Source organism: Mixophyes fleayi, chromosome 6, assembly GCF_038048845.1.
Source record: "Mixophyes fleayi isolate aMixFle1 chromosome 6, aMixFle1.hap1, whole genome shotgun sequence".
In the NCBI taxonomy this organism is placed as follows: Eukaryota; Metazoa; Chordata; class Amphibia; order Anura; family Limnodynastidae; genus Mixophyes; species Mixophyes fleayi.
This window is the reverse complement of record NC_134407.1, coordinates 193149791-193176916: the sequence shown is the minus strand read 5'-3', so window position 1 is coordinate 193176916 and position 27126 is coordinate 193149791. Positions and strand designations below refer to the sequence as shown.

At 38.4% G+C, this 27126-nt stretch overlaps 1 protein-coding gene across 5 annotated transcripts in view; it reads right to left on the bottom strand.

Annotated features, from left to right (window-relative positions):
• Positions 1-10730: 10730 nt before the first annotated feature.
• Positions 10731-27126, bottom strand: part of SEPTIN9 (septin 9) — a 147721-nt gene continuing 131325 nt past the window's right edge. For all 5 annotated transcript variants that reach the window (XM_075177733.1, XM_075177735.1, XM_075177734.1 and 2 more), the window contains 9 exons: positions 25241-25435; positions 24370-24498; positions 24033-24114; positions 22409-22546; positions 19802-19919; positions 18978-19073; positions 18536-18632; positions 13962-14013; positions 10731-12472 (listed from right to left, as the gene is read on the bottom strand). In XM_075177733.1, the coding sequence (XP_075033834.1) occupies positions 12340-12472; positions 13962-14013; positions 18536-18632; positions 18978-19073; positions 19802-19919; positions 22409-22546; positions 24033-24114; positions 24370-24498; positions 25241-25435 (1040 nt within the window). In that variant the 3' untranslated portion in view covers positions 10731-12339. The remainder of the gene's footprint in view (positions 12473-13961; positions 14014-18535; positions 18633-18977; positions 19074-19801; positions 19920-22408; positions 22547-24032; positions 24115-24369; positions 24499-25240; positions 25436-27126) is intronic.

Sequence of the window (27126 nt, the reverse complement as noted above, 5' to 3'; positions counted from 1 at the left end):
TTACCTCGTGTTGTGGGTTCTGTGAACTTTATTCTGAACTCACAAAATCCATTATTTCCTTTATTATTCACTGCAGCTCTCAAATTTCTCAATGACTATATTACATTACTTCCTTCTCATCATTATACTTATACTTTTATTATTTTTATTCACTTTTATCCATTATTTAGATTGTGGGAAATTTATTTTCAATATAAATGTATATCTTTATATTCATACTGGTGGTTGAAGTGGAAATTTAGAGTAGGTGTATGGAATATGTAAGTGAATAGAGTTTAAAAATGAAGACAGCAGAAGAAGTGGCGGTATGATATACCACCGTATACCATTCCACGTTGACCACTATTCATACTTCATTTTTACCATTTAATCTTATTTAATTATAATCATTAACAAGTTCCCAAAAACTATTTGGTACCTGAAAAGACCTAGTGTACCACAGCAAATCCAAAGCCACGGAACTCCACACAGGGTCTACCCAGTGTACCATGGCAAATCCAAAACCACGTGACTCCACACAGAGTCCACCCAGTGTACCACGGCAAATCCAAAGCCATGTGACTCCAAACAGAGTCCACCTAGTGTACCACGGCAAATCCAAAGCCACGGGACTCCACACAGAGTCCACACAGTGTACCACGGTAAATCCAAAGCCACATGACTTCATACAGAGTCCACACAGTGTACTATGGTAAATCCAAAGCCACATGACTTCATACAGAGTCCACACAGTGTGCCACGGTAAATCCAAAGCCACATGACTTCATACAGAGTCCACCCAATGTACCATGGCAAATTCAAAACCATGTGACCTCACACAGAGTCCACTCAGTGTACCACGGCAAATCCAAAGCCACGTGACTTCACATACAGAGTACACCCAGTGCTCCACAGAAATAAATGGTACTTACCAAAGCTTTACTGGTCAGTCATATTTCTACCGCATTTTACAACATGCCCCATAATGATACAATTAATGTTAATCAGATTATTTTCAGGCAAAGCTCTCTTACCGAGGATGAACACATTGCAATATTGGACTAATCGTCCGATATCGGTAATAATATCACAGAATGTGTTGCCAGTTTCATGAGCGATTCTCAGTCATGAAATTAAATCCCATGAGAGTAATTGCTGATGAAAAACTGTGACTAAATGGGATTTTAATGGTATTAATCACGAGTTGAATTCCTCTCCACCCAAAGAAAAAGTTTCTGTACCCTCTGTTTTAAATAAGCATTTCCTGTCCAGAATCAAGATGAGTGAATCAATTCTTATCTCATTAAACTCTTTAGAGATTAATCTCTTGAAGCTCATCTGAGCCAATTAAATTGCAAGAATGGCCAATTGTAGAATAAACAGTCAATGAAAACAGATATTTAGCTACATCACACAAGTAAATATTTCTGGTGTAGCTTAGCCCTAGGGCTGGTGTCACATGGGTGTATAGAACGCCATGTTTATCCAGACAGAACAAAGGAGCGGTATTAAATACCCCCTGTCACCAGCTTCAGACAGAATATTTGGGAAGAGAAACAGAACTGCGTATTTGTCTGCTGTGAAGCGTTCCACTATAAGGACTTGCATACACAAGCAATATTCCATCAAAGTTATTGCTACATGGTGAATGAAGCATTAACTGAGTTAGGCGTAGGAATTGACAAAGCTATAAAAGTGGTTTCTACACGGTCTTGGTAAGAAAACAGATGATGTACTGCAGACAGAACATGCAGTGTCCATGGTCTGTCATCCGTAACCTATAACACTACACCAGAGCTGCTTTACTTTGTATGCATCTGTTCCTATTGGCTAATAAGAGCACGTTTCCAGAATTGTCCTGACTTCATTGTGCTAAGACAGTGTAGCAGTTATATACTACATGTTCCAGAGATATTTCAGTAGACCATTGAAGCTTCCTTTTTGGCAAGAAAATGTCTTTATTATTCATTCTTGGCATTTATTTTTATAAATGCCCCTCACAGTCTTTAAAACAGCTATTAATGACCTGCTTTTAGGTAAGAGTATTGTCAGATATAATACGATTTGTAACTCATATACTTTTAATTGCTTAGGGCGGACAATAATGTGATAAATTGTCTGTCATACAATGTTACACAGACTGAAATACAAACATTGCTGCCTCCTAATGGATAGTTATGGAAATGCACAAGATAGTTGTTTTATGATTTGTAATAGAGAAGAAAGAATTGTGTAGTATGTTTAGTACAATAGTTATATAGATAGAGTGAGAGCAACATTAAACACAAACACTCCCAATATATTCTTGTGTAATGATGGCCACATGTTTCTTCAAGTTATTTCTCTACTGCTAAGAACTTCTATCTGGACACGTCTTTCATCTGTTCTCAAAGATCATACATTATATGGTGCTCGGTCCTCATACTACACCATCTACAGTAAACGCTCTCACTTACAATACAGAAGACATAATTGTATTTCCTTTATCTAAGTCATAGGAATCATTCCAGAACTTTACACCTCATCCTAATTCTTATCATCTCTGTACCTACCACCTCATCCTAAGTTACAGGTATCATCTCAGTACCTACCACCTCATCCTAAGTCACAGGTATCATTTAAGTACCTACCACTTCATCCTAAGTCACAGGTACCATTTAAGTACCTACCACGTCATCCTAAGTTACAGGTATCATTTCTGTGCATACCACCTCATCCTAAGTTACAGGTATCATCTCAGTACCTACCACCTAATCCTAAGTCACAGGTACCATTTAAGTACCTACCACCTCATCCTAAATTACAGGTATTATTTCAGTACCTACCACCGCATCCTAAGTCACAGGTATCATTTCAGTACCTAACCCCTCATTCTAATTCTTATGTATCATCTCAGTACTTACCACCTCATCCTAAGTCACAGGTATCATTTCAGTACTTGCCACTTCATTCCAATTATCAGGTATGAGCTCAGTACCTGTCATCTCATCCTTATTCAGAAATGATTTCAGTACGGGCCTCTCAATCCTAGTAAACAGATACCATTTCCATGATAGGCCATGGAAAAAACTCATATTAACAAATGTTATCTCTGTATCTGCAAACTTATTCTAAATCCCAAACTCTATTTCAGGGTCTGTTGTCAATCCAAATTCACTGGTAACATCTCAGTACCTGCCATTTCATCCCAATTCTAAAGTATCATCTTGGTAAATTTACTTAATTTAATCTTGATTAATATGATAGGGAAATTAATGGGGAGGGGGGGATGTGAGCACAACAATGTGTTCTAGATGGAATGAGTGATGTTGGAATATTTGGAATATTGTTGCTCTTAACCTTTTTAGAATCTTTGTTAGTGTTACCAGATCATCCATGTAGATCCAGACATATATGGCATAAGCATGTTGTACGGATTATTTCAGTGTAATTATTTCAGTTTCACTAGTGACATTCCTGCCATGTCACATGGTCACCTGGTGAGCGAAGCTCCTCACATGCCAAATTCTATTACTGGACAGGTGACAGGAGGAGAGAACTACACTTACTCTAAGTAAGTCGGAGTAAGTCCATGACGGAACTATATCAGAGATATAAAAAATTATAAGAGGACCTCTAACTCTGACATTAAAATAAGCAATATACGTTGTAGACAGGATACTATTCTCCGCCCCATTGCTCCTATATAGCGACAATATAATTAAACAAATATAAAAAGGCAACACATTGCTCTTAATCTCAGTAATAAGGTAAAACAATATGTTTAATCACAGAATATATATCTGTACTAACATTTCAGCTGTCCTTTTAATATAAGATAAACAAGTCTCACAAGCTGTAACACACGGATTGAACAATAAAGTTGGAGGCTTGGAGGGCCATCTGTTGCCCATTACTGGAATTACATGGTAGTATTATAAGGCGATATAGTGGTATTAATGTTTGTGATGGCATCATCATCATCTATTTATATAGCGCCACTAATTCCCGCAGCGCTGTACAGAGAACTCACATCAGTCCCTGCCCAATTGGAGCTTACAGTCTAAATCCTCTAACATACATACACAACCCAAGAGAGACTAAGGGCAATTTAATAGCAGCCAATGAACCTACCAGTATGTTTTTGGAGTGTGGGAGGAAAATGGAGCACCCAGAGGAAACCCACGCATACACAGAGAGAACATACAAACTCCTCACAGATAAGGCCATGGTTGGGAATTGAACTCATGACCCCAGTGCTGTGAGGCAGAAGTGCTAATGAATGTGATATGATGAAGCTATGGGACTATTGAGCTATTTTGAGTGGGGTCACCTTTGTTTTCAACTTCAACTTAACTTACAGCTCTGGGTATGTTAAGTTGTGGGTGCTTTTTAATTCTGATGACAATACTAGTGCAATACTTCTATCATTTCTACCACAATGCGCATGATTTTATTTATAACCTCAATCTGACCTCCTCTGATAATCTATACTTATATGATAGACAAACTGGATCTAACAGTGGCTTGCTTTCCAGCTACTGTTAGATCCACTTTACATTAAATCTATAAGTGCTGTCTGCATTGGAGACCAGCAGGAATCACCAAAAAGGCCTCACAGTAAAATGTAATAAAAATAAATATAAAGTGAATGTTTGCTCCTTCATTTTGGGTACCTCTGGTCAAATTGCTTGTTTCTCAGCATCTCTGAAAAGAAATTAATAGAACTTCAGCGAGGTATAAACTTAACATGAAATATTTCTGCCATTTTTAATTGCCTGCTAAATAAACAATAAATGTGACATGTGCAAGTTCGGACACCTTTTCAGTTAGTACTTGGGAACCGCCAGACACTTCTGATAGCCAGTTAAGAGACTTTCCATTCTTGCTTCAGGAATTGTCCCCACTTTTCCCTGCAGAACTCTTCCAGCTCAGATTCTTATGTCTTCTTACAAGTTGCATGTTTGAGATATCGAAGTTCAATAGTATTTAAGTCTGGGGACTGTGAATGCCAATCCAAACCATTAATCCTTTGGTCCTGTGAGTACTTAATGGCTGATTTTGAGGTATGTTTTGGACCATTTTCTTGCTGAAATATCCAATTACTTTTCACCTTCAATTTGTTTACCAACTCTGGGTCATTAGCTGCTAGGATTTGATATTTGGTTGAAGACATTCTGCTTTTAACCTGGACAATATTGTCTCTGCCACTGGCACCCAACCTCCACTCAACATAGATCCAGCCCACGCTTACATTATATATAAATTAGATTCCTGATAGCGGTAATTCCAAGCCATATTTTTTCTATAGCCTTTCTTTGCTTTGGAACAGTAAATTTACCTTTATTTTCAAGTCCTCTGTCAGCTACTTAAAGGAACCCATGGTTATTAATGGTAGGTACAAAGGCATAAGAAGTTACAAGGATAAAATTATCTAGTCAACCCTGGAATTGTCTCCACCTGGCTTGATTTAGAATCTAACAAGTCAATCAAAATTATTTATATATATATATATATATATATATATATATATATATATTGTAACAAAAGGAGGCATTTAGCTGGCAATATGCAGAGAAAGCAGGGAAGTAGAGTAAAACATTGGCACAGTTATGTACCTAGGTGGAGATTAAACCAGGTAAAAACATATGTGTAGCTTAAAATTGGTTTACTTACATGATTTAAAAGCTGCTTCCTCTCAGCAAACAGACAGGGTGGGTCTGATAGTCTAAACAGAGCCAGGGATGGGCATTTCCTTTTAAAGAGAAGGTGGGTGTGTCACCTGTCCATCAAGCTAGGCTTGTGGGAGGAGTGTCAGGTATAAAACCCTGCTTGTTTCATTGTTCAGGGAGATCAACGCTGGGCTAGCTGGCTGATCTGGACAGAGAGCTGGACTATGTATAGTAAGCGTTGAGGGTCTCCATAATTGCTGTGCAAGTATTCGGTGTCAAAACATTATTACCATCCGGACAATAAAGAACCATAAAAAGGAAGAAGTTGTACGTGTGTGCTTCTGCAGTAGCGGGCTCTTGCCACAATATATATATATACAAGTTAACCCGTGCATGATACTCATGCATTCTAGTCAAATCAAGCTACTTAAGGTGTTAAAAAGGTTCTTGTCATGCATTTGGGCCTAGCCCAGTCCTCCTCAGGGGAAGAGCGTTACTTCCCGATGCAAGCGCCCTTTTTTAACGTGGTTTTGTCCACATGTCACCACCTCATCATTTTTCTCCATCACCTCATCCTTCATCTTCATCGCCACATCCTTCATCAAGCTACTTAAGGTGTTAAAAACTCCCCACTGTTCCCCCGGCAACCACTCAAAACTGTCACTTCTCCTTCAAGAAATATATAGGTCAGTGTATAACTCTGCCCAGCAGGTGGCGCTGCAGCTTGGTTTTTTTTTTCCACACACGCCATTAGGCATTTATATAGTAGATATAGTATCAATGGATGAACTGGAAGTGTGCCCAAACACTTGATCATGCCACATTTCCTTTTTTCTTTTTGTTGTGTCCATTCTGTTAAATCTGTCAAATTCAGCACATAGTTATTCTGCATTAGAATGTGCAGAATGTGTTTACGTTTAAGTCTGAACCCTGCAGAGATCGTTTTAACTTCACTTTCAGCTCCATTGGAAAACGCATACAATTGTGTCAAATACTATTCTTCTTATTGTTGATTTGTAAGGCTAGTTTGTTAAAACCAATCTGGCATTCCTGATGAACCAGATACATTGTGTGTGTATGTAATATAATATATAATATATATATATATATATATATATATATATATATATATACACACACATACACATGCTGTGTGTGCGCACAAGAAAATGGGTATGGTCCTTATAGTACAAAATCATCCCAGTCAGTAAGTTGTTAAACCCATTAACTATCCCATCAACTTCTATATGTGTTGCGTTATATGACCCATTGGGGCCAGAGCAGGTGAGCAGTCTCAGGGATGAAAGAGAGTTGAAGATTTGGTAATATTGATCATGCTCTGATTATCATTTAGAAGTCAGAAGATGCTACCAGCAAAGACCCAACCACAACACAGCAGGTCCGGTCATTGGTGTACAGCTCCTACTCAGTCAGAACAGTACACTCACTGAATTTAGCACTTGAACTAAAATCACAAGGAGCTAGTAATCTATTGTAAATAGCCGTGGCCAGCCAGGGGTGGATTTATTATATATTATTTCTTTCACCTTACAGTCCGCCTTTCCCAGTTTTCATCCATATCAGTGCTGCATCCTGTGTGTGGTTTCAGCTTCTGACACTTGGGAATTTTGTGGGGAAATTCCAGGATCTGCCATTGGTGTACCATCTTTACCAGTTTGGCTGCTTTTTTTTCCCTTGTAGCTGACGTTACATCCACCTTTTATTCCTTACCACATCTGTGTATGGGTTAGACAGGAGGTTCACCACCTGTGGCCCCCAATTCATACAGAATCTGTTTTTGGGGAACCCAATCATAAAATATTGCTCTTCAGACAATGCAAATCACTTTTTTTTTTTGGTTACTAAGACAGCACACTGACACTTGGGATCCCAGCTCAAGAAACATGTTGCGCGCCACTGCTTTAGAAAATATGTCACCAAGGACTGAAACAAGACAATGTTTATGGACATTAGACCAGAAGACCGAAGTCTTCCTGGACCCTGGCACTACCTCGCCATTGTTCTTCTAAGAGAAGAATTAACAGCGGTATTGGAGGTTTCAGCATTGCTTCACCCCAAGGTGCTTGTTACATGACTGCTGTCTGAGGAGTTTCAAGCAACAGCATTTAGTAGCAGAAGCAGGTACATATGAAACATTGCAGAGGTTTGGAACATTTTATATGAATCATCAAGCTGGTCACTTACTATGAAAGAATTCTCCTTATTAACTTACTAAGTCTCGCTACTAATCTGTTTTTGAAACTGCTACAAACTAATTTCCAGTTTGTTATAAAGACTGATCGAACGTTCGAACCACTTCAGCTGTAAACTAATGCGATCCTGTTTTATCCGGTATGAGTGAATGCTTAATGAAAACTTATGCAGGCTTTTAATCATCATTAATTGAAATTCATCTCTTCACCATTAAATTTGACACGCACGGAATGTGGATATTCAGCTACAGCCATGACCAAAAGTTTTGAGAATGACACAAGTATTGGTTTTCAAAGTTTGCTGCTTCAGTGTTTTGAGACCTTTTTGTCAGATGTTGCTGTGGTATACTGAAGTATAATTACAAGCATTTCATAAGTGTCAAAGGCTTTTATTGACAATTTTTATTTAGTTTATGCAGTCAATATTTGCAGCCTTGACCCTTCTTTTTGAAGACCTCTGCAATTCGCCCTGGAATGCTGTCAATCAACTTCTGGGCCACATACTGACTGCTGGCCGCCCATTCAATACTCAGTTTGTCAGGATTTGTGCGATTTGTTTGTCCACCCGCCTCTTGAGGATTGACTACAAATTCTCAATGAGATTAAGGTCCGGGGAGTTTCCTGGCCATGGACCCAAAATTTTGATGTTTGATCCCAGAATCACTTAGTTATCACTATTGCCTTATGCGCAAGGTTCTTCATTATGCTGGAAAAGGCATTGTTCATCACCAAACTGTTCTTGGATGGTTGGGAGAAGTTGCTTTTCAAGGATGTTTTGGTACCATTCTTTATTCATGGCTGTGTTAAGCAAAATCATGAGTGAGCCCACTCACTTGGCTTAAAATCAACCGCTTAAAATCTCAAGATGCTTTACTGTTGGCATGACACAGGACTGATGGTAGCGCTCACCTTTCCTTCCCCAGACAAACGTTTTTCAGATGTCCCAAACAATCTGAAAGGGGATTCATCAGAGAAAATGACTTTACCCCAGTCCTCAGCAGTCCAATCCCTCATCAGTTATATAGCGCCAATTACGCAGCGCTGTACAAAGAACTCATTCACAACAGTCCCTGCTCCATTGGAGCTTACAGTCTAAATTCCCTAACATACACACACACACACACTAGGGTCAATTTTGTTAGCAGCCAATTAACCTACTAGTATGTTTTTAGAGTGTGGGAGGAAACCGAAGCACCCAGAGGAAACCCACGCAAACACAGGGAGAACGTACAAACTCCACACAGATAAGGTCATGGTCGGGAATTGAACTCATGACCCCAGTGTTGTGAGGCAGAAGTGCTAACCACTAGGACAATGTACTACCATAATCCCTTTACCTTTTGCAGAATATCAGTCTGTCCCTGATGTTTTTCCTGGTGAGAAGTGGCTTCTTTGCTGGGCTTCTTGACACCAGCCCATCCTCCAAAAGTGTTCCCCTCACTGTGCTGCAGATGCATTCACACCTGCCTGCTGCCATTCCTGAGCAAGCTCTGCATTGGTGGTGCCCTGATCCCGCAGCTGAATCAACTTTAGGAGATGGTCCTGGCGCTTGCTGGACATTCTTGGGAGCCCTGAAGCCTTCTGCACAACTACTGAACCTCTCTCCTTGAAGTTCTTGATGGTCCAATAAATGGTTGATTTAGGTGCAATCTTACTAGCAGCAATATGCCTGTGAAGCCGTTTTTGTGCAAAGCAATGATGACTGCACGTGTTTCCTTGCAGGTAACCATGGTTAACAGATGAAGAACAATGATTTCAAGCACCACCCTCCTCCTTTTAAATCTTCCACTCAGTTATTCTAACTCAGTCAGCATGACAGAGTGATCTCCAGCTTTGTCCTCGGCAACACGCTCACCTGTGTTTTAGAGAGAATCACTGACCGGATGTCAGCTGGTCCTTTTGTGGCAGAGCTGAAATGCAGTGGAAATGTTTTTGCGATAAAGTTCATTGTCATGGCAAAGAGGGACTTTGAAATTAATTACAATTCATCTGATCACTCTTCATGACGTTCTGGATTATATGCAAATTGCCATCATAAAAATGGAGGCAGCAAACTTTGTGAAAGATAATATCTGTCACTCAAAACTTTTGGCCTTGACTGTATATAAGAAAACTGGATTCCGTTTTAAATGCTTAATATTGATTTATTTGGGACTTGGCAGAGTTCCATATGTTTTAGATTTTGAGTCATTACCTTATAATTATTACTATCTGAACTACCCAGCATTATTTGAGTATAAATCTTCCAAGTTCTTAAGTAATCAATGAGTTGGATGTAACTTTCAACCTTTTAAAAATAATTAGCAGCTATTCCAACACACCCAGGAGGTGGCTGCCCAGTGTCATTTTTGTTTCTATTTATTTTGGTGCATCATTTTACCATGTTCAATATATAGGGTTTTTTTTATTGTTGTTTGTTGTACAATTAATCGAGTTTGTTTATACCAATTCGAGAGTATGAACTCTGCAATCTATTAGTTTTACCCTTTGTGATTTTAAGCAATAAACTCAATTAAAGTCTTTATTCGGTATTACACCCAGCCTTGGCTTGAGGTATATTTATATTATTTAAATATCATTTGAAGCGCTTTTTGCATTTTTTCCCCCTAATAAATTATATTTTCTGAATCATTGTTTCACCTCATAAATAGGTGGTGAGCAGACTTACCAAGTAACACATTTTCCCTACAAAAACAGTGAATGTCTTCAGATGCAAAGAAACCAACACAAACGACTTGTCCATTCCTTGTAAATGTATTAATCTTTATAATGGAATGTGTTTATGCTGCTTACCCTGCTAAATCAGGATAAACAATGTCCTAGCAAAACACACATGGAGACAGGATGTAAATTAGAGATTTGGAGGAGTGAAACAAACACAAAATGCTGCATTTGTAACATTTATTTTAGGAAATACATTTTAAAAACACATCTTTATTATTTATACAAAAAAAAAAGGACTAGTTTGTCATAATGCATATAAATCAAATAAAAGGCCACTTTAAGAAATCTGGGATTTTTTTTTAGCCCTAAAACAAAAAACAAACAAAAAAAAAAAAAAAAAAATCACAAATAAGCATTACAAAAAAACAAAAAACAAAAAAACACATTTAGTCTTCCTCTTAACAAAGGACAGTACAATAACATCAGACAGGGTGGCATCTTTTCAAGTGCATTGAGCATCCTGCCTCTTCATACCTTAATCCTTAGTATGTGTGAAATATATATATCTTTAAGTTGATATAGTTATTTTTTATTTGCTAAAATATAGCAACTCGACAAGTTCATTTTTTTTTATAACTTTTTTGTATTTTAATGGAACGCAGCTTAGCAAATGGAAGGATTTTCAGAGAGGGGGTAAACCAGAGATTAATAAAGGACAAATCACAAAATGACAGTTCGACAGGTATACTTAAATGGAAAAAGTTAAATACACAGACACTTTATTTCCTCTCATTTGGAAGGGAGCTCATTAGTTTTCCATTCTGAATTAATTATCCATTTTTTTTCTGCATCCAGTAATAATTAAATTGTGAAAAAGAAAAAAAAAAAAAAAAAGCAGGAAAAGAAATATAAAGTAATACAAAAGAAAAGTGGAGATTTAAACAGGGACAAAGTATGAAAAAAGGTAGAAGGAGTGAAACAGGAAGAGGAAAGCAAAATGATATATGAAAAAAAAATCAAAAAAAATCTTGGTAAGTAAAAAAAAAAAAAAAAAAAAAAAAAGTTAAGGAGTGTGTGTAAGGGGCAATTAACATCTTAGGTAAAGGAATTCAATGGCATCCGAAAAGTAAAAACACCCAAGTTAAAATTAGACAAATCACAAAGCAAGGATTTTTACCCCTTCAATTAACAACTTTCTTCTTCCCAACCTCACTCTCTGCCCTTCCCATCTATTCTCACAGGTGTAATAAATACTGTATCTAACCTGCAATATTGGCAATGGGAGGCACCTTTAGATTCACATTCTCTTAGCTTGACCTTCGGCACATAAGAATTTGGCAAATTATAAATCTGTAGCCCATTCTTCCTAGAAATACCTTGCACGCTTGTCTAGGGTTACTGTATTCTATTATCAGAGAACAAAGATTTGAGCGTATTAGAGAACTAACAGTATTTTTCGAGGTGTTTACTGTATTGGCGATTTCTCATTTGCTTAAAAACAGCACTAATGAAACAAAGTGTAGCTATAGTAAAGGGCCACACGCCAATGAATGGGTTTGAGAATTCATACTCACATAAAAAGAAGGACAGATTTAATGCAGAAGTTTGTGGGTCCACATTTCCCTAAATTCCCACTTCCTCTGTGTCATCACCTCCTCTTTTATGGCACATCCTTGCTGATCAAACACCAGGCAGAACCTAAGACTCTGAAAATTAATGGGCTAGCCTTCCTGATCCTTCTTCCCAATTTTCCTCCCACACAATGAATCGGGAGCAAAGACACAAAACAACTGAAAAACAGAATGACCACGAGGGGGCGCTAGGTCTCAGAATTACATCTCGTTGGAGGAGTAGTCTTTTTCCACTGTGCCGTTCGAGAAGACGTTTCCTTCCTGAAGCCTCTTGACACGATATGCCTCAAAGTGAATACTGCTGGTTATGTCTTTGATATTCTGCATGTGCGTCCTGCATGGAAGGAGATGCCAAACAATGAAACACAATGCAGCAAGTTGCTACATTACACTGAACAGAACAAAGATATTTTAATGCAGCTGATAAATTATTATAACCCCCCCCAACAAAATCAATTTGGCTGTTTTCATTTACCTACAGAGAGGATGTGCTTATGACTACAGTCCATCAACAATCAGTATATGCAAAAGGTCACTGAAAGCAGTGGACATAAATGACTACCTTCAGCAATGCCAGGCAAAAATAACGCAGTGAATATAAAGCAGTTCTATGTTGCTAAGCAACGATTAATGAGAATGTTAAACATAATTATATTTAATGCTTTACTGGAGTTGTCTAAATCAGTTTCTCAATCTGTGGCAAGTGTACCTGAAACTGAATCACAGGGCACATCAACCTGCTGATTTGAACTTCGAATAATAAATTAATGTACTGGTAAATAATAGAATAGAGATAAAAGATAAGGGGTATTTATTAAGCATTCCAAATATTAAAGGGTTTTTGGCGAACGCATTGCTTTATGGATGCATGCAGTATATATAAAGATAAAAAAAAGGGGGGAAACTTGTATAAAAATACAAACAAAACGACAAGTGTGGATAAACTCTGTCTAAAAGTAAAAAGTACAATTAGAGCACAACATACAGCAGCATAAAACAGTATAGTGAAGGATAATGTAGACACCTCATAGGAGAAATCACCACCTCTATATTTTATATCCACCGAGTTAGGCTATGTTAAAGGAGAACTGTGTGTTCCCATGTACTTTAATCCCTTAGCTGACAAACCCAAAAGTGAGGAAAGCCTCAGCAGCAATCTATTTACTGCCCACTGATCAAAAGGCAACAAACATGTGATGAACAGGAATTCGATCATACACCTCTTTCAAACAAAGGTACCCCAGCTTCTTAATAGCCAGGGCCCTGGCATTCCCCAAAGGCTTTAATAGACTCTGCACATGCACGCATGTTTCTAAAGGAGGAAAGATTCCTTTCCTCTGCCAGTATTGGAAAACCCAGATCATGGTGGGAAGCGATCTGTGGGTTTTCTTAACCCCTTAAATGCAGAGGATGAGAGACTTGTCCTTAGGACTCAACCTCCACATGGCCCTCTGAAGTCCGTCGCACTCAAGTGGTTAAATAACGTTTGCATTCTGCACATATAGAATACAAGGTGTCTCCAAGTTTCTGTTCCAGTGATACTGCTTACACACATTGCAGGCAGCAGTCCTGGGGCTGACACTGCCAGTTATGTGCAGACAAACAGAATATAAGCAAAGTTCATGAGCTGAAAATAGATGGACGCAGAGAATGCAAAAGCATGCTAAGTGCAGACTTTCAATGAGGGATGATCAAACGGTTTACAGCCGTGAGAGAACGGGGAAAGTGGATTTTAGTTACTTGCAAACAAACTTGTAACACTCATAAGGTTCAGTGAACAGCAGAAATGAAACATCTGACCAACCTCGCTAGAGGCAACTCACCTTATCAGAAGATCTCTCAGGCAGGCAAACTCACAATGACCTATGTTTTCCACTGCAAAGGACAGGAAAGCAAAGTTACCAAATGAGCTATCTGCAACATAAATTAATTCAAACACTGTATACTATATTATAATTTATGCCTTGCTGTGTTTGTAGTCCGTTTTATTTGCCCATTCATTGACCCTGTGTTGGAAACAAAAACAAACTAACTAAATTGTAATTTCCAGTAGTAGCCACAAGGTGGCAGGCAGAGTCCAAGGTTGAATTTAAGCAAACACGTAGCAATACATCCCTAGAGACTCAACACAATGAGAATCTTAAACAAAACAATACAATAAGTGTTTCTAAACATACTGATTTTGAATTTTTATTTACTATTTTGACTCTTCTAAATCCCTCGTTAGAATATGGTCTAACTCCCCCTTCAGAGTCTATAAGATATAGGGGCTTTTATGCTTTAACAGAGTAAAAATCTCCGTTTTGGACACGCTGCTTGTCTGATGCCAAAAAAACAACATGAGCCTGCGGAGTGGAAAGTGGGGGTGGTGGGAGGAGAGGGGTGCGCAAGTAACCTCGATCTGAATTAAAAGTACAGACGTGGCAGGAGATCCTAGCCGCAGCTCATGTGTTAGCAGTGCGGCTTTTATACATACAACAGTCTTGTGGTCTAACACCTTTAAACCTGCATTACATCTACAGAGGATGTAACAACACAATTTGGAAGGGGCGTAAGGGTAGACTTTTATTATAATTTATATACCCCCCCCCGCTTCCTCCCCCCACCACAACTAGTAAAAACCAGAGGTCTATCCCCCATAATGACTGCCATTACAGAATATGTATGGTTTGTCCAAACAAGCTTCCCTGACAAACAGGCTGTATTCTTTGCTTGGGATCAAATTTCTCCAGGCCACAGTGCACAAGGGTTTAGGGCAATTTTAATTGTTGGAGGAAGGCAGGCTTTCATTTAAAGCACTAGTATACTTGTATGCTTCATTTAAAAAAAACAAAAAACAAAAAAAACACCCTTAATTTCCTCTCTCTCTCCCATTTTGTTAACTAATAACATCAATGTAAGCGATTTTAGCCATAGGCTAGATACAGGATTACATATGTATTTCACCCTATCAACTGTCTGTAGCTACCCCAAAACATGACCATTTCCACTTGTGGAACTTCACTCTTCTGTTTTTGTGATGAATGATCTGATGAAATACTTAGACCTAAGGATTACACCATGCAACGTGTCAATTTTAAGCTCTGCATCCTACGTTTCATCTCATTTACAAGAAACTAACTGGACAACATTAAAACAGTTGTTCCGTCTGTTAAGTCGCATCCCATTCCATTAATAGACAGAATTGCAAGAAGACTTCACTGGAAGTCAAGGAAGATTCCAAAGGCTACATATTCTAAAGGAGAGTCACGTGACCACTACACCCCATGCCTTGCATTCCTGCCCTTTTAAATAAGAAACCAAATAAAATGTAAGTATAACAAATCACGCTTTATAAGATCTGTGGGCAAAAGGAAAATCTGGCTTGTTTTTTCTCCTAGCAAGACGGCGAAGAAACCCTGCTACAATACAAAACACTACAACACAACATAAGTATAAAAATAAAAAAAAAGTGTAGGGTAACACTTGGAACAAGGATTACTGTGTAATCTTACCCTGACTTTACACTGTAGCTTGTTAGAAATAAAAATGTTATCAAGTACAATTTCCCTCCCTCATAACAAAAATAGTGCTGCTGGTATGATAGAAAACAATCCCAAATGGCAGAGCATGTAATAGGATACTAGAATGTCAATGTTTGCTGTGACATAACAGGCAATGTTGGTGCAGGAACCTACCTAGATTACAGTAGCATTATAGGCACTGCCAAGCGTTCTACAAACTAGGAAAGCTTTATTGATAAGGTAAAGGGATGGTTGGTACACACCGAATTTTGTATAAAATACTTTAAATACTGGTTCTACATTAGGCGAAGGGAGGAAATAATGAATAACCCACAGGCAGGTGTAAAATGATGTTTTTGTGGTTTTAAACCGGCCATATTTGGTACCGCATTATTAACCGTTATTTATATAGTGCCTGCATAATACAAAGCACTTGACATATAATATTTAATCATTCAGTGGAGCTTGCAATCTACATCACAATTATGAGTTCATTTAATCAGATACCAATCTATTGATATGTTTTTGGGGTACGGGAGGAAACTAAAGCAACTGGAAGAAACCCATAGAGACGGGCAGAACATACAAACTCCACATATTCAGCTGTTAGGAATCGCACCCATGAGCATTAATGAAACACACTTAACATTAAACTACACAATCATATTCGATAAATGTTTAGCGTAGGTCTCCTATCCAGAGAGAATAAAAATTGTCATAGAAAATAGAAAAAATAAAGTCAAATACCATAAATATCACTGAAAATATATTTTTATTATGATTCCTATACCAGATAATGAATATAAATTATATTGTTCCACTTGAGGCATTTGATGGGTGGTGCAGGGGTCAGCATTGCTGCCTCACAGTGTCTGTTCAATTCCAACCAGGGCCCTATCTGTGTGGAGTTTGTATGTTTCTCTCCAAGTTTGCATGGGGTTTCCTCCGGGTAGGTCTATGAGGTGGGGAATATAGACGGTGAGCTCCATTGGGGTGAGCAGTAATCAACGATTAAATATTCTCTGTTAAGCGGTGCACAAAATGTAGACGCTATATAAATAACCATAAATAAATGTGATCCATGTATATATTAAGGGCTCACCAATCAGATATGATCTTAAACTATCAAAGCACTTCCTGGATAATACCACAATTATTTTCCCCTGAGGAAGGAAACCAGAGGTTCCGAAACACATTTGATGTGATTTTAACCAAGCTTTTCGCCTCCTAACTTGTCTCGATTGTCCCCAAGACAGCTGGTTTTACCATGTATGTGTGATAATAAAAAAAGCTTGTTTCCAAAACTATTTCTTCCACTGCACAGTGACTCTATAACTCCTATTATCATAGTATATTAATTCCGCCAATGAATAGACCTGTAAGCACCGGTCAGGTAGCTGGTAATGGCCTTATCTTTCGGTGACAAACTACATTTTATGGACTGAAATTTGATCTAAAAATGCAAGTCGTTTAAATATAAAAATACCTCAGTATTATTGTGAAGGATTCATTGATCATTGAACTTCCTTTATTTTCATAAACTATGTCTAAGATATAACTATGTCCTACATTTCATGCTTGTTTGCAAATATTGGGAATTAAACCTAGATCAATTACATAGGCTAAGGATTTCATTGGCTTGATACAATGGGACTGTTATACTGTTTTAATGAATTTGCTACAATCAAGCCTGTTCTTCCCTTACTCTTTTAATGAACATTTTTGGCTGGTTTTATATACACGGAACCGGGGTCCACATTAATTTCATATAAATGTTGCTATGGTTTATGCCTTCTGTGATGTTACATAAATCTTAACCTACCATATGAGATTGCCAAATAAAATATTTGTAATTCAACTTATAAATTTATATTTTCTCAAGTAATACCACATTTTTCTAATGACTGTAGTTTATTGTCGCATATTAAGGCGAAGGTGTGCATATATCCAGTCTGACACTGGTCAATGAGGATGCCTACCGCTGCTCTTGACAATTAAACAACGATGAGGATGATCATTCTAATTTCTTGTGTAAAAAAAAAACAAGTAACGGACAACTTCCTAAAATTTACACACTACAAATCTAATAAGCTAACGTTGTCACACGCCCTGCTGTTATTAAATGTGCTAGAAATTCAGTACTTTCAGTAAGGGCTTTATTTTACCTTGACAGAGTTGTTTATGTTGTTGTCCATTGGATATAACACAGAGCTACTCTACCCAATCCAGAGAGCAGATCTGTGCGGTATCCAGGGGCAACGTAAAGTGTCAAGATTTTTCTGGATAATATAAATATTTTACTGAAACATAGAAAGTGAAGCTAATGACACAAAGCAAAATAATTTGCAATAATTGTAGGGGGCATGTAAAAGCCATTCAAATAAAGCAACATGAAAATGTAAAAAAGACGTTTATATTTTAGGGACATTAGATTTTCCTGGAGTGGCATTTTTACATCCTTTACACTAGACTAAATAAGCCCTATAGGAAATAAAACGTAAAAAAAAAAGAGAACTGGATTGTGAATAAATCAGTATAATCCAGACAATTAGATGTCTATAGTGAAGTACTAAAAGTCAAACCACATTTTATGCTGATAACAATTAATAAGTGAAACGCATTAGTTTACTTGTGGTCACTACCTTTAATGTACTTCTGTCTGGGTTGTTTTATTATTCTGAATCAGATTCTACTAAGCACTTACACCCGGAAGTCTGGTGGACTTTCCTATGCACATCTCCTACTGACCATGGGCAATGCTATTATATACCCAAGACTAAGCCTGTATTGTACAAGGCAGACTCCATTTGATCCTCTTCTGAGAAGATACCAGACAGAGCCTTAAATATACCGCATTTGTGTATTAGCCCCTATTGTAGCAGCATCTCTCTCACCTTCAATGGTACCCCACTTGGTTTTCCGGCCCAGTATCCGTCTGCCATTGATCTGGTATTCTTGGTCACTGCCTACCACAGCAAATGGAATCATTTCCTAGATTAGAACAGAAAGATTCAATATCATGTCAAATAATACTAATAATAATAATAATAATAATAATGACATTAATAACAACATTACTAAATGAATTTATAATGAGCACTAGCGAGGTTTAATACTTTTACTCAGCGGGGACTAAAGCACATGAATGCTGAGAAGAACCAAACACGCGGCTCTTTGGGAGGGTGAACCAGCATTACTAGGCCCCCATCACCCTGGGACTCCGTAGCGGTCGTTCTCCAAGCAGTGGCTGTAGATCTGCCACTGGTAGAAGTGTCTGTCTACATAGAATATGATCTCTGTATTACCACAGATTGTAGCATGTCAGCAGTCACTTACTCTGATCTTCTCATTCACCAGCCGGTCTTCTGTATCCTCATCAAACTCCTTCTGAGGATAGATATCTATACCATTGTTCTGCAGATCAGCACGGATCTATGGGGTCAGAGAGAGGTGAGAGGGGGGGATTGTTTGGGCGATATATGAACACATCCCTAGTTTACTCATACAGGAGAATGCAGCCGTCTGCACAAAGGAAGTGGCAGACAACGGTGAGTTAAAGCTTTTGTTATCTCAAAGATCAAGAACATACAGGAAACCAGAAAGAGCATAGAGGTGACTTGTAAGTTTCACACCGCTATATATATACTGGAGGCAGAACGCAGAAGTTAGCTACAGTGTCAGACTAAAAATAACATAGGTGATTAGGTTTTTGCACAGCTTGAGGTCAGGTGCACACAAACATTTTTATATCTGTCTCGCCTGGTTTTGACATGTCAGTGTAGGAAAAATGGATACTCGCATACAGGCCATCACACTCTATTGAGAGATGGAAGTTCAGTGCTCAGATGCTTTAAAATTGGAGGACGACAAATCAAGACCAAGGGAAAGTAGAACACGCCTCCACCTCCAACGCACCAGTGAAGACTGAACTTTAATCTCTTCATAGAGAGTGTGTGAGGGGACCGATATAAAAGTCACACCAAGGATCCCATAGATCTATGAAAACTTAATTAACAACTGGTTATATATGTTTGTTTGAAGGGATGTTGTGACGTACACTGCTTGATATTAGTCACAAGTGTACACCTTACACAGAGTATCCCGCGATTTACTGTCGAGGCTTAGCAAAACTCTCCCCATCCTTATGGATGGAAACTTACTCTCTGCTTGAAATAATCTCTCTCTTCTAGGGTTAAAGTGTCGGCTTTGGCAATGACAGGTACAATATTCACCACCTTACTCAGGCGTCTCATGAACTCGATGTCCAGGGGCCGGAGTCTGCGGGACAACATAAAAAAAAAAGTTTGGAGCCATATTAATAAACTATTTCTGTCTACAGTCTGAAGTCTGTTTATGAGGGAGATCAAAACAATCTATGCAGCTCTGTAAAGCTACATTTTAATTGACCCTTGGGGCTTGATTCTCCTGGCAGTAAAACAGGACTTGAAAGCCAACTTCTATTGCTTTAGAGCGAAGATATAGAAAGTTTGTTAAAATATAATATCCAAGACGAAATATAAAAAGTAAAAAAAAAAATATAGTAAAAGGAGTTGGATTAAGCAACTATCAAGGAAGTGCAAACATGAGTGGGTCAAATGACTAAAAGGACAGAGATAACTGATATGCGTATAAAGAGAAAATTGTATTTGGGGAGTATTTCTTCTTAATGTAGTTAAAATGCACGTTTATCGATTATTTTGTAAACAGAATGTAGTTATATTTGTACAACGGGCAAAAAACAGAAAACGAAAATATGACAAGGGAATGATATCTTGGCATTGTGTTTGGCTACATATGGACAACCTCCTCTCTTTACTAGAAGAGCCACCAGAAGGCGTTCTATCAGTTGTGTGTCTGGACCGGGCAGGTAATTCATATCCGCCAGGGAGGAGGGCATGTAGACAGACAGTGGCACAACAAACTATTTTACCATAAAATAAAAAAAAATTGGCTACTTGCTCTCCCAACAAGCCCCATTCCTTTCATCCATGGCTGTTCACACATTATACTGAATGGTGTCCCTGTACCAGATTTGACCCCCCCCCCCCCCCCACAGCTTTTGTAGCTGAAGAAACTTTATAGAGAGAGAATCTAAAAGTACCTTCAACATTTAGATATGTATTTAGAATAATATTTCTTTAGATAAGTGATATTTATGCGCCTCTACATAGGAGAGAAGATGTGTGATTTGAACATCTTGCTGACATTCATAATTGTTAAAGGAAGTTATAATTAAGAGTATAAAACCTTCAAAAAAAGAAAAGTTAGAACGTTAGATTAAAGCCTTTCATAAATGGCGCCACAATGATATTGTCAGAGATACTGGGAAATTACATCTTCTGTTGCCACCTAAAGCGATGTCTGAGAGGAATCCAATTAAAGTTGACTGCATATACCAATGACTGCTACAGACAAGAGGTGACCGTACACTCTGCCCCAACACCCAACAGCCAATTTTGTCAGGAAAGTACACGGACAAACAAGGAAGCAACCACAGTCATACACTATCCTCTCCTGTGTCCACACAAGACAGTGGCACAATAGTAATAATTTATGGACTTCTATTATCCATCTTCAAGAGCTGCGTTATAAAGTACTGCCCACCAATGATCACCCATAACTATGTAAATGTGGTTGAAAACTTAGTATCATTTTGCGGATACCTCTCCTTTAATTCAGATTATTTTAAATACATAGGCTATGAATGCATTGGATGTCCAGGATCAATGTATTAATGATCAATGCATGCCGCCCAGCTGGAGGCCGGCAATATGCATACGTAGAGGGAAAATGCTGTATCTTGTCTGATTGTTAGCCAATCATAGTGAAACTCGCATTGGTAAATTAGAAGCCAGTTTGTTATATCAGTAATAAGGTGGATAAACGGAATAATTTGTAAGGAATAAAAGGCAGAGACAAGCCACGGCAGATATGCAAACAGATATACGTCTTAGACCCGACATAAAGCCGAGAGGATATGAGAAAAAAATGTTCCACAGGAAACAAGTGTAGAGAGGTGCTGGCCATAGCAACCAGTTACTCATTTCTGTAGTACAGTTTGTGTCATGTCAGCTTCAGTTAACCAAATAAACATTAACGATTCGGAATGTGGAACACCGTCATCACATGTTTCATATTGAATGTTTGGACCCAGCTACTTTAAATCTTAATACAATGGAGAATATAAAAAAAAAAAAGCAAGAGAGAAACTAGAGAAACTAACAGCTTCTCATAAATAGGAAGTGCAGTGCTAGTTTTAAGGTATGACAATTGTCATGTCACTAACAACTCTAGAGCTGGCCACTTACTGTATAATCCAGTCATTCAATCCAATCCTTTGTATAAAATGTATAAATAATTGACATGTGTAGGTGACAATCTATCCAACTGATCAAATGTAGATGGACAAATCGAAAGATAATCCAATTGGATTAGGTGGAAACATTTAATGCAAGAGGATTGGGCTAAAGCTGATTGAAGAGTGTGTATTGTTATTGTACACTTAAAGTCTAACAATATTACAACCTTCCTACATAGTACATTGCACTGACAATGTCTTCTCTATCAGATCAAATGTAATGTGTGAGAAGCAAATATTCATTTTTGACTTATGATCCAATTACAAAATGATCAGATCTACAATGGTCAAACTGTAAAGTGTGACACTGAATTATTTTTTGATCTATAGCGAATTCAAAAATAAAATGATTGCTGTGTATAGCAGTATATACTTGGTGATAACGGGACTGCCAATGACGGGCACTTACGCGTGTCCTGTGGCCGGGATGAAGTATATACAGCAGTGGACTCTGGTGTCAGGAATTCGCTTCTTGCGGTTGATGTTTAATTCCTCCTGTAGATACTTCTCGTATTGGTCATTAATAAACTTCATAATGGGCAGCCAGCTAACGAGATAATTAAAAAACAGAAACGTCATTATAATATTAATATATAGCACAGTTTGTGTACTAGTGAACTGAATAACATACATGAAATAACTTTACTGTTTAATTTTTGACAAAACAAGTCCACCAATGCTGACTGTCACCCCTCAGCAGGATGCCAAGTTAGCAGTGAAGCACTTTAATTACAACAGGGCCAAAGCACAGCACTGTGTAAATTGGTTGATTCATACACAGGACGGGGCCAGTAATATCAAGCTAACTCAAATGCTGCATTTCAGCAGTTTGACCCGTGCCAGATTCTATTAGTAGGACACGATCCTAAAGATGTGGCAGATGTTTAAGTTGTCTAATGGGAATGAGATGTAATAAACTGTTCTTTAACAAGAACAGCACAGTGGCTCAGTGGTTAGCACCTCTGCCTCACAGCACTGGGGTCATGAGTTCAATTCAGAACCATGGCCTTATCTGTGTGGAGTTTGTATGTTCTCCCTGTGTTTGCGTGGGTTTCCTCCGGGTGCTCCGGCTTCCTTCCACACTCCCCCCCCCCCCCAAAAAAAAACAAACCCAAAACATACTAGTAGGTTAATTGGCTGCTATCAAAATTGACCCTAGTCTCTCTTTCTCTTTGTCTGTCTGTGTGTGTGTGTGCGCGTGTCTATGTTAGGGAATTTAGACTGTAAGCTCCAATGGGGCAGGGACTGATGTGAATGAGTTCTCTATAAAGCGCTGTGGAATTAGTAGCACTATATAAATAACTGATGTCAATGTCAAGTTAACACTGAATAAGGTTTATTATTTTCATGGTTCATATCTGAAAAATTACATTTTGGGTTTTAGTGGTTCTATAAAAGGGAACAGTAAACACCAGCAGATTGCTTAGAACAGGCCTGGACAACCGGTAGCTCTCCAGGCATCGTGAAACTACAAGCCCCAGCATGGTTTTCCAGTCAGTACCCAGCCGGTAGGTAGCAAAGCATGCTGGGGCTTGTAGTTTCACAACGCCTGGAGAGCCACAGGTTGGCCAGGGCTGGCATAAAAGAATGTTTTCTATCAATTCTACAATGTTATAAATTACATTTCTTGTCTAAAACGCTGTTGAGTGGCTGACAGAAAACAAATGTAAAAGTATCAACTTCTCCACTGCAACAACGAGGGTATACTTGTTCAAAACCTGCTTCAATGTTACATTTTCTTGGCCGTCTACCAAGGTCTGATGCAATATAGATATGTCAGAGTTGGTAAACAGAGGGGAGCAGGGATAGTTACTGTCTAATCCAACTCAAACAATTGGCTATATTTGCTAGAACCGTTTCATATTTAGTGAAAACACAGGATGGACAACGTGCATAAAAAAACACTGGCTTTAGCAATAAATTGACCAAAGATGAATGTTGTTGTGCACGTGGCACTAGGGGCGCATTTGCAGTAGAAACAACAAAAAAAACTTTTTCCCTAATCTGCCCAACACAAGTAATGACCATATTACCAGTTCTCATTATTTATGTGGTCTCCAAAGCCAGGAGTGTCAATGACCGTCAGCTTCATCCGCACTCCTTTCTCTTCAATTTCTGGAAGAAAACAGGGCAACAGCTTGAGGATCATAACAAACACTCAGTTAACCAAAAAAGTGTGATGGCAAGAATTAAGACGTGTGCGGAGGATCTTCACAATGTCAATGTTGTATGGGAGCTAAACAATATAGTGTGGGGATTGCATTTCTGTGGTTTAAGTGAAGATACATTAGAAGAGATGGGTATTAAGTAAACATGTATAGTTTGTTCTGGCCCATATGTTCTACATTCACGCCCCATCCCATTTCTCACCATGAGCAACACTTTTAATCTCTATAGTTTTCGGAATTCGCTCTTCAGCTGCCGGCTGGACAGATTTCCTGCTGACCTTGGATTTGAAGAGTGTGTTTATTAACGTAGATTTTCCGAGACCGCTCTGACCTGAGAGAACGACAAAAGAGGTTTGTCTTCCAATTAGCTTCTTCTATTCACAAGCAAAAATCACAAGCATTCATTTTATTGTGGTAATGTGCCACCAACTGGCACCAAATCAAGGCAGTTTGCTCAGCAAAACTAGTATTATAATTATTATCGCCAAACTGGGTCATGATCCTCAGACAGCGCTATGTCAGAGAGCCAATGGAATATCTCAATCGAGTAAGAGGACAATCTAGTTTTTGGTGGTTACACTTGACCGTTGACCACAAGTTTGAGAGCGACGTTCACTGAATTTGCAAAGGTTCATTCATATAAAGCGTCTTCGTACTCGGGATTAGAACTAAGTCACTCCTTACGAATACAAAATAAATAAAATGTTATTTAAAACTACATATTACCCCAAACAAAAGGCAAGTCTGTTTACCCCCTTTTTAGCAGGCTTTAGCATGGTCTTAGTGAGCAACCCCAAGTCAGCAGAATGAAAGTAAAGGGGCATTGACCGGTAGGCGCCCAGCTTGGAGAAACTGGGTACTCACAAGCGCAAAAACAGCCTGGCACAGACACTTTATACTGAGCTTTTATGCTGAAAGGCATTTGTGCTATTATTGTATGAAGTCAGTGCAAATCTGCTGTTGTAACATAAAACAAATTCAACTTTTTTTTTTTAATCCTTGAACCAATTGCAAAGTACAATCCTTGCAACAAGCTGTGACTGCTGATCTATAAGGGAAGCATAGGTACCCACCAACAACCATGATATTCAGCTCGAAACCTTGCTTCATGGCCTTTTTTCTCATTTGTTCTAAAATGGCATCTATCCCCACATATCCAAAATCTGCGACGGGCTTTTCTCCAACGCGGGGAGGAATAGCCTGCTTTAACCCTACGTCCCTGATCACGTCAGTCATGGTGGCAGCGTATGGATGGGTGTCCTCAATAACTGCAAAATAAAGAAAAGGAGGGTTATTGTTACGGCTGTAAGTATATGTTCTAGTTTTCAAGTGTGCCCCAGAGTCTCCTATCAGCAGCACATTAATCTTAAAGCTAAATAATGATCACACCTACCAATGGGAGATAAACTGAGGTGGTAATGGAAGCAGAGAATAGGTTGGCGACAACAGAAAGTCAGTACCGAGTGTTGACATGACACACACTGTATTGTCTCAGCAAGTTATACACCAATTTATGTTATTTGCTTGGCAGACTACAAACTAATACATCAAGTACTTGAAAGACTAAAGGTTACATTTTACATTTGCTGCCTTCCTTATTCTTTCCACCTTCATATGTAAAAAAAATAAATATTAAATATCTCATCTCTCTGGCTGGTTACCGACTGGCACGATTAGAAAAAGAAGCGCTAAGTATACAAACATATGTAAAAATAAATCTAATTTTGTACATCCATAGCCATGTGCGTTCATACATCATTGCAGCGCTGTTTCTTGGAAAAGTCCATTAATCTCTATGGGAGGACATTGTGGTGCATACCCATTAGGGATTAACAAGAATGGTTTAATTAGTGCTGTATTTTAACTCTTTCACATCACTGGCCCATTCAATACAATAGGGTTGTGCACTACATGTAATACGCTATAGACTTGAATAGAGCTGCTCCGCAGTGGCAATCCAGTTAATGTCTACTGAAGAGTGATCAAAGCAGAGTCCCTGAAACATGCCCTCACCGCCAGCCAATCAGAAACGGCTAGCGTGGGAAACAGCTTGTGATTAGCTGAGCAGCTACTGACACTCCCATTCAATCATTCTTCTCTCATTCTGTGATTATTCCAAACAGGATTGACTGACTTGTTGGACCCATTCTAAAACAATCTAATTGGCTGAAGATGTCACAGTATGTATGGGCTTAATGTACTTCTTGACACTGTCAATAGCAGATTGGAAAAATCAATAATTCCAGTTATATCAGCACACTGAAGAGTATAATCTAATATTTTGTACCACAAATACACAATAAATAATACATAAACTTATTTGTGTAATTCAAGAGTGCTATAAAAAATAATGTTTCTTAGTTTTCTTTTCCAGCAATGCTAGAGGATCCAATTAACGTTGCCAGAGGATCCTCTGGTGCAGTCTAGCAGCCAATCCTAGCCTGTAACATACTTTTATTGTTTGTTGTTTTTCTTAATGTATTTTTTATTTCAAACATTACATTGAGGGCGCATGCATACCTTATGCATGTTCTTGCACTATTCACACAGCAACACATGAAAAATGTATTTATTTTTTAAAAAACAAAACAAAAAAACACCCATCAAGGTTGCTTCTCCCACTGCTGCATTTTAAATGTTACCACTTTTAACATTTTAGAATGAGGTACAACCCACTTGTCATGCGATGTTGCACAATACCAGTGCAATGGATGTGCAGCACATGAAAGGCTTTTCAGAAATAATCCACTAAAGCATGCATCAGTGTTCATGCACGTTTACCTAGTTTCCCAGGGCATAAAAGTGTGATAAGAGCCCCAAGTCACACTATTGTCCATTTTACTTTGCAGTGTGGATTTTCATTTCCCAATCCAATGCGCGCCATATCACACCCAATGTCAGAACAACTGCTCCCAGCTTTCAGCAAAGAACACACCCCTATATATATGCTAAAACGTAT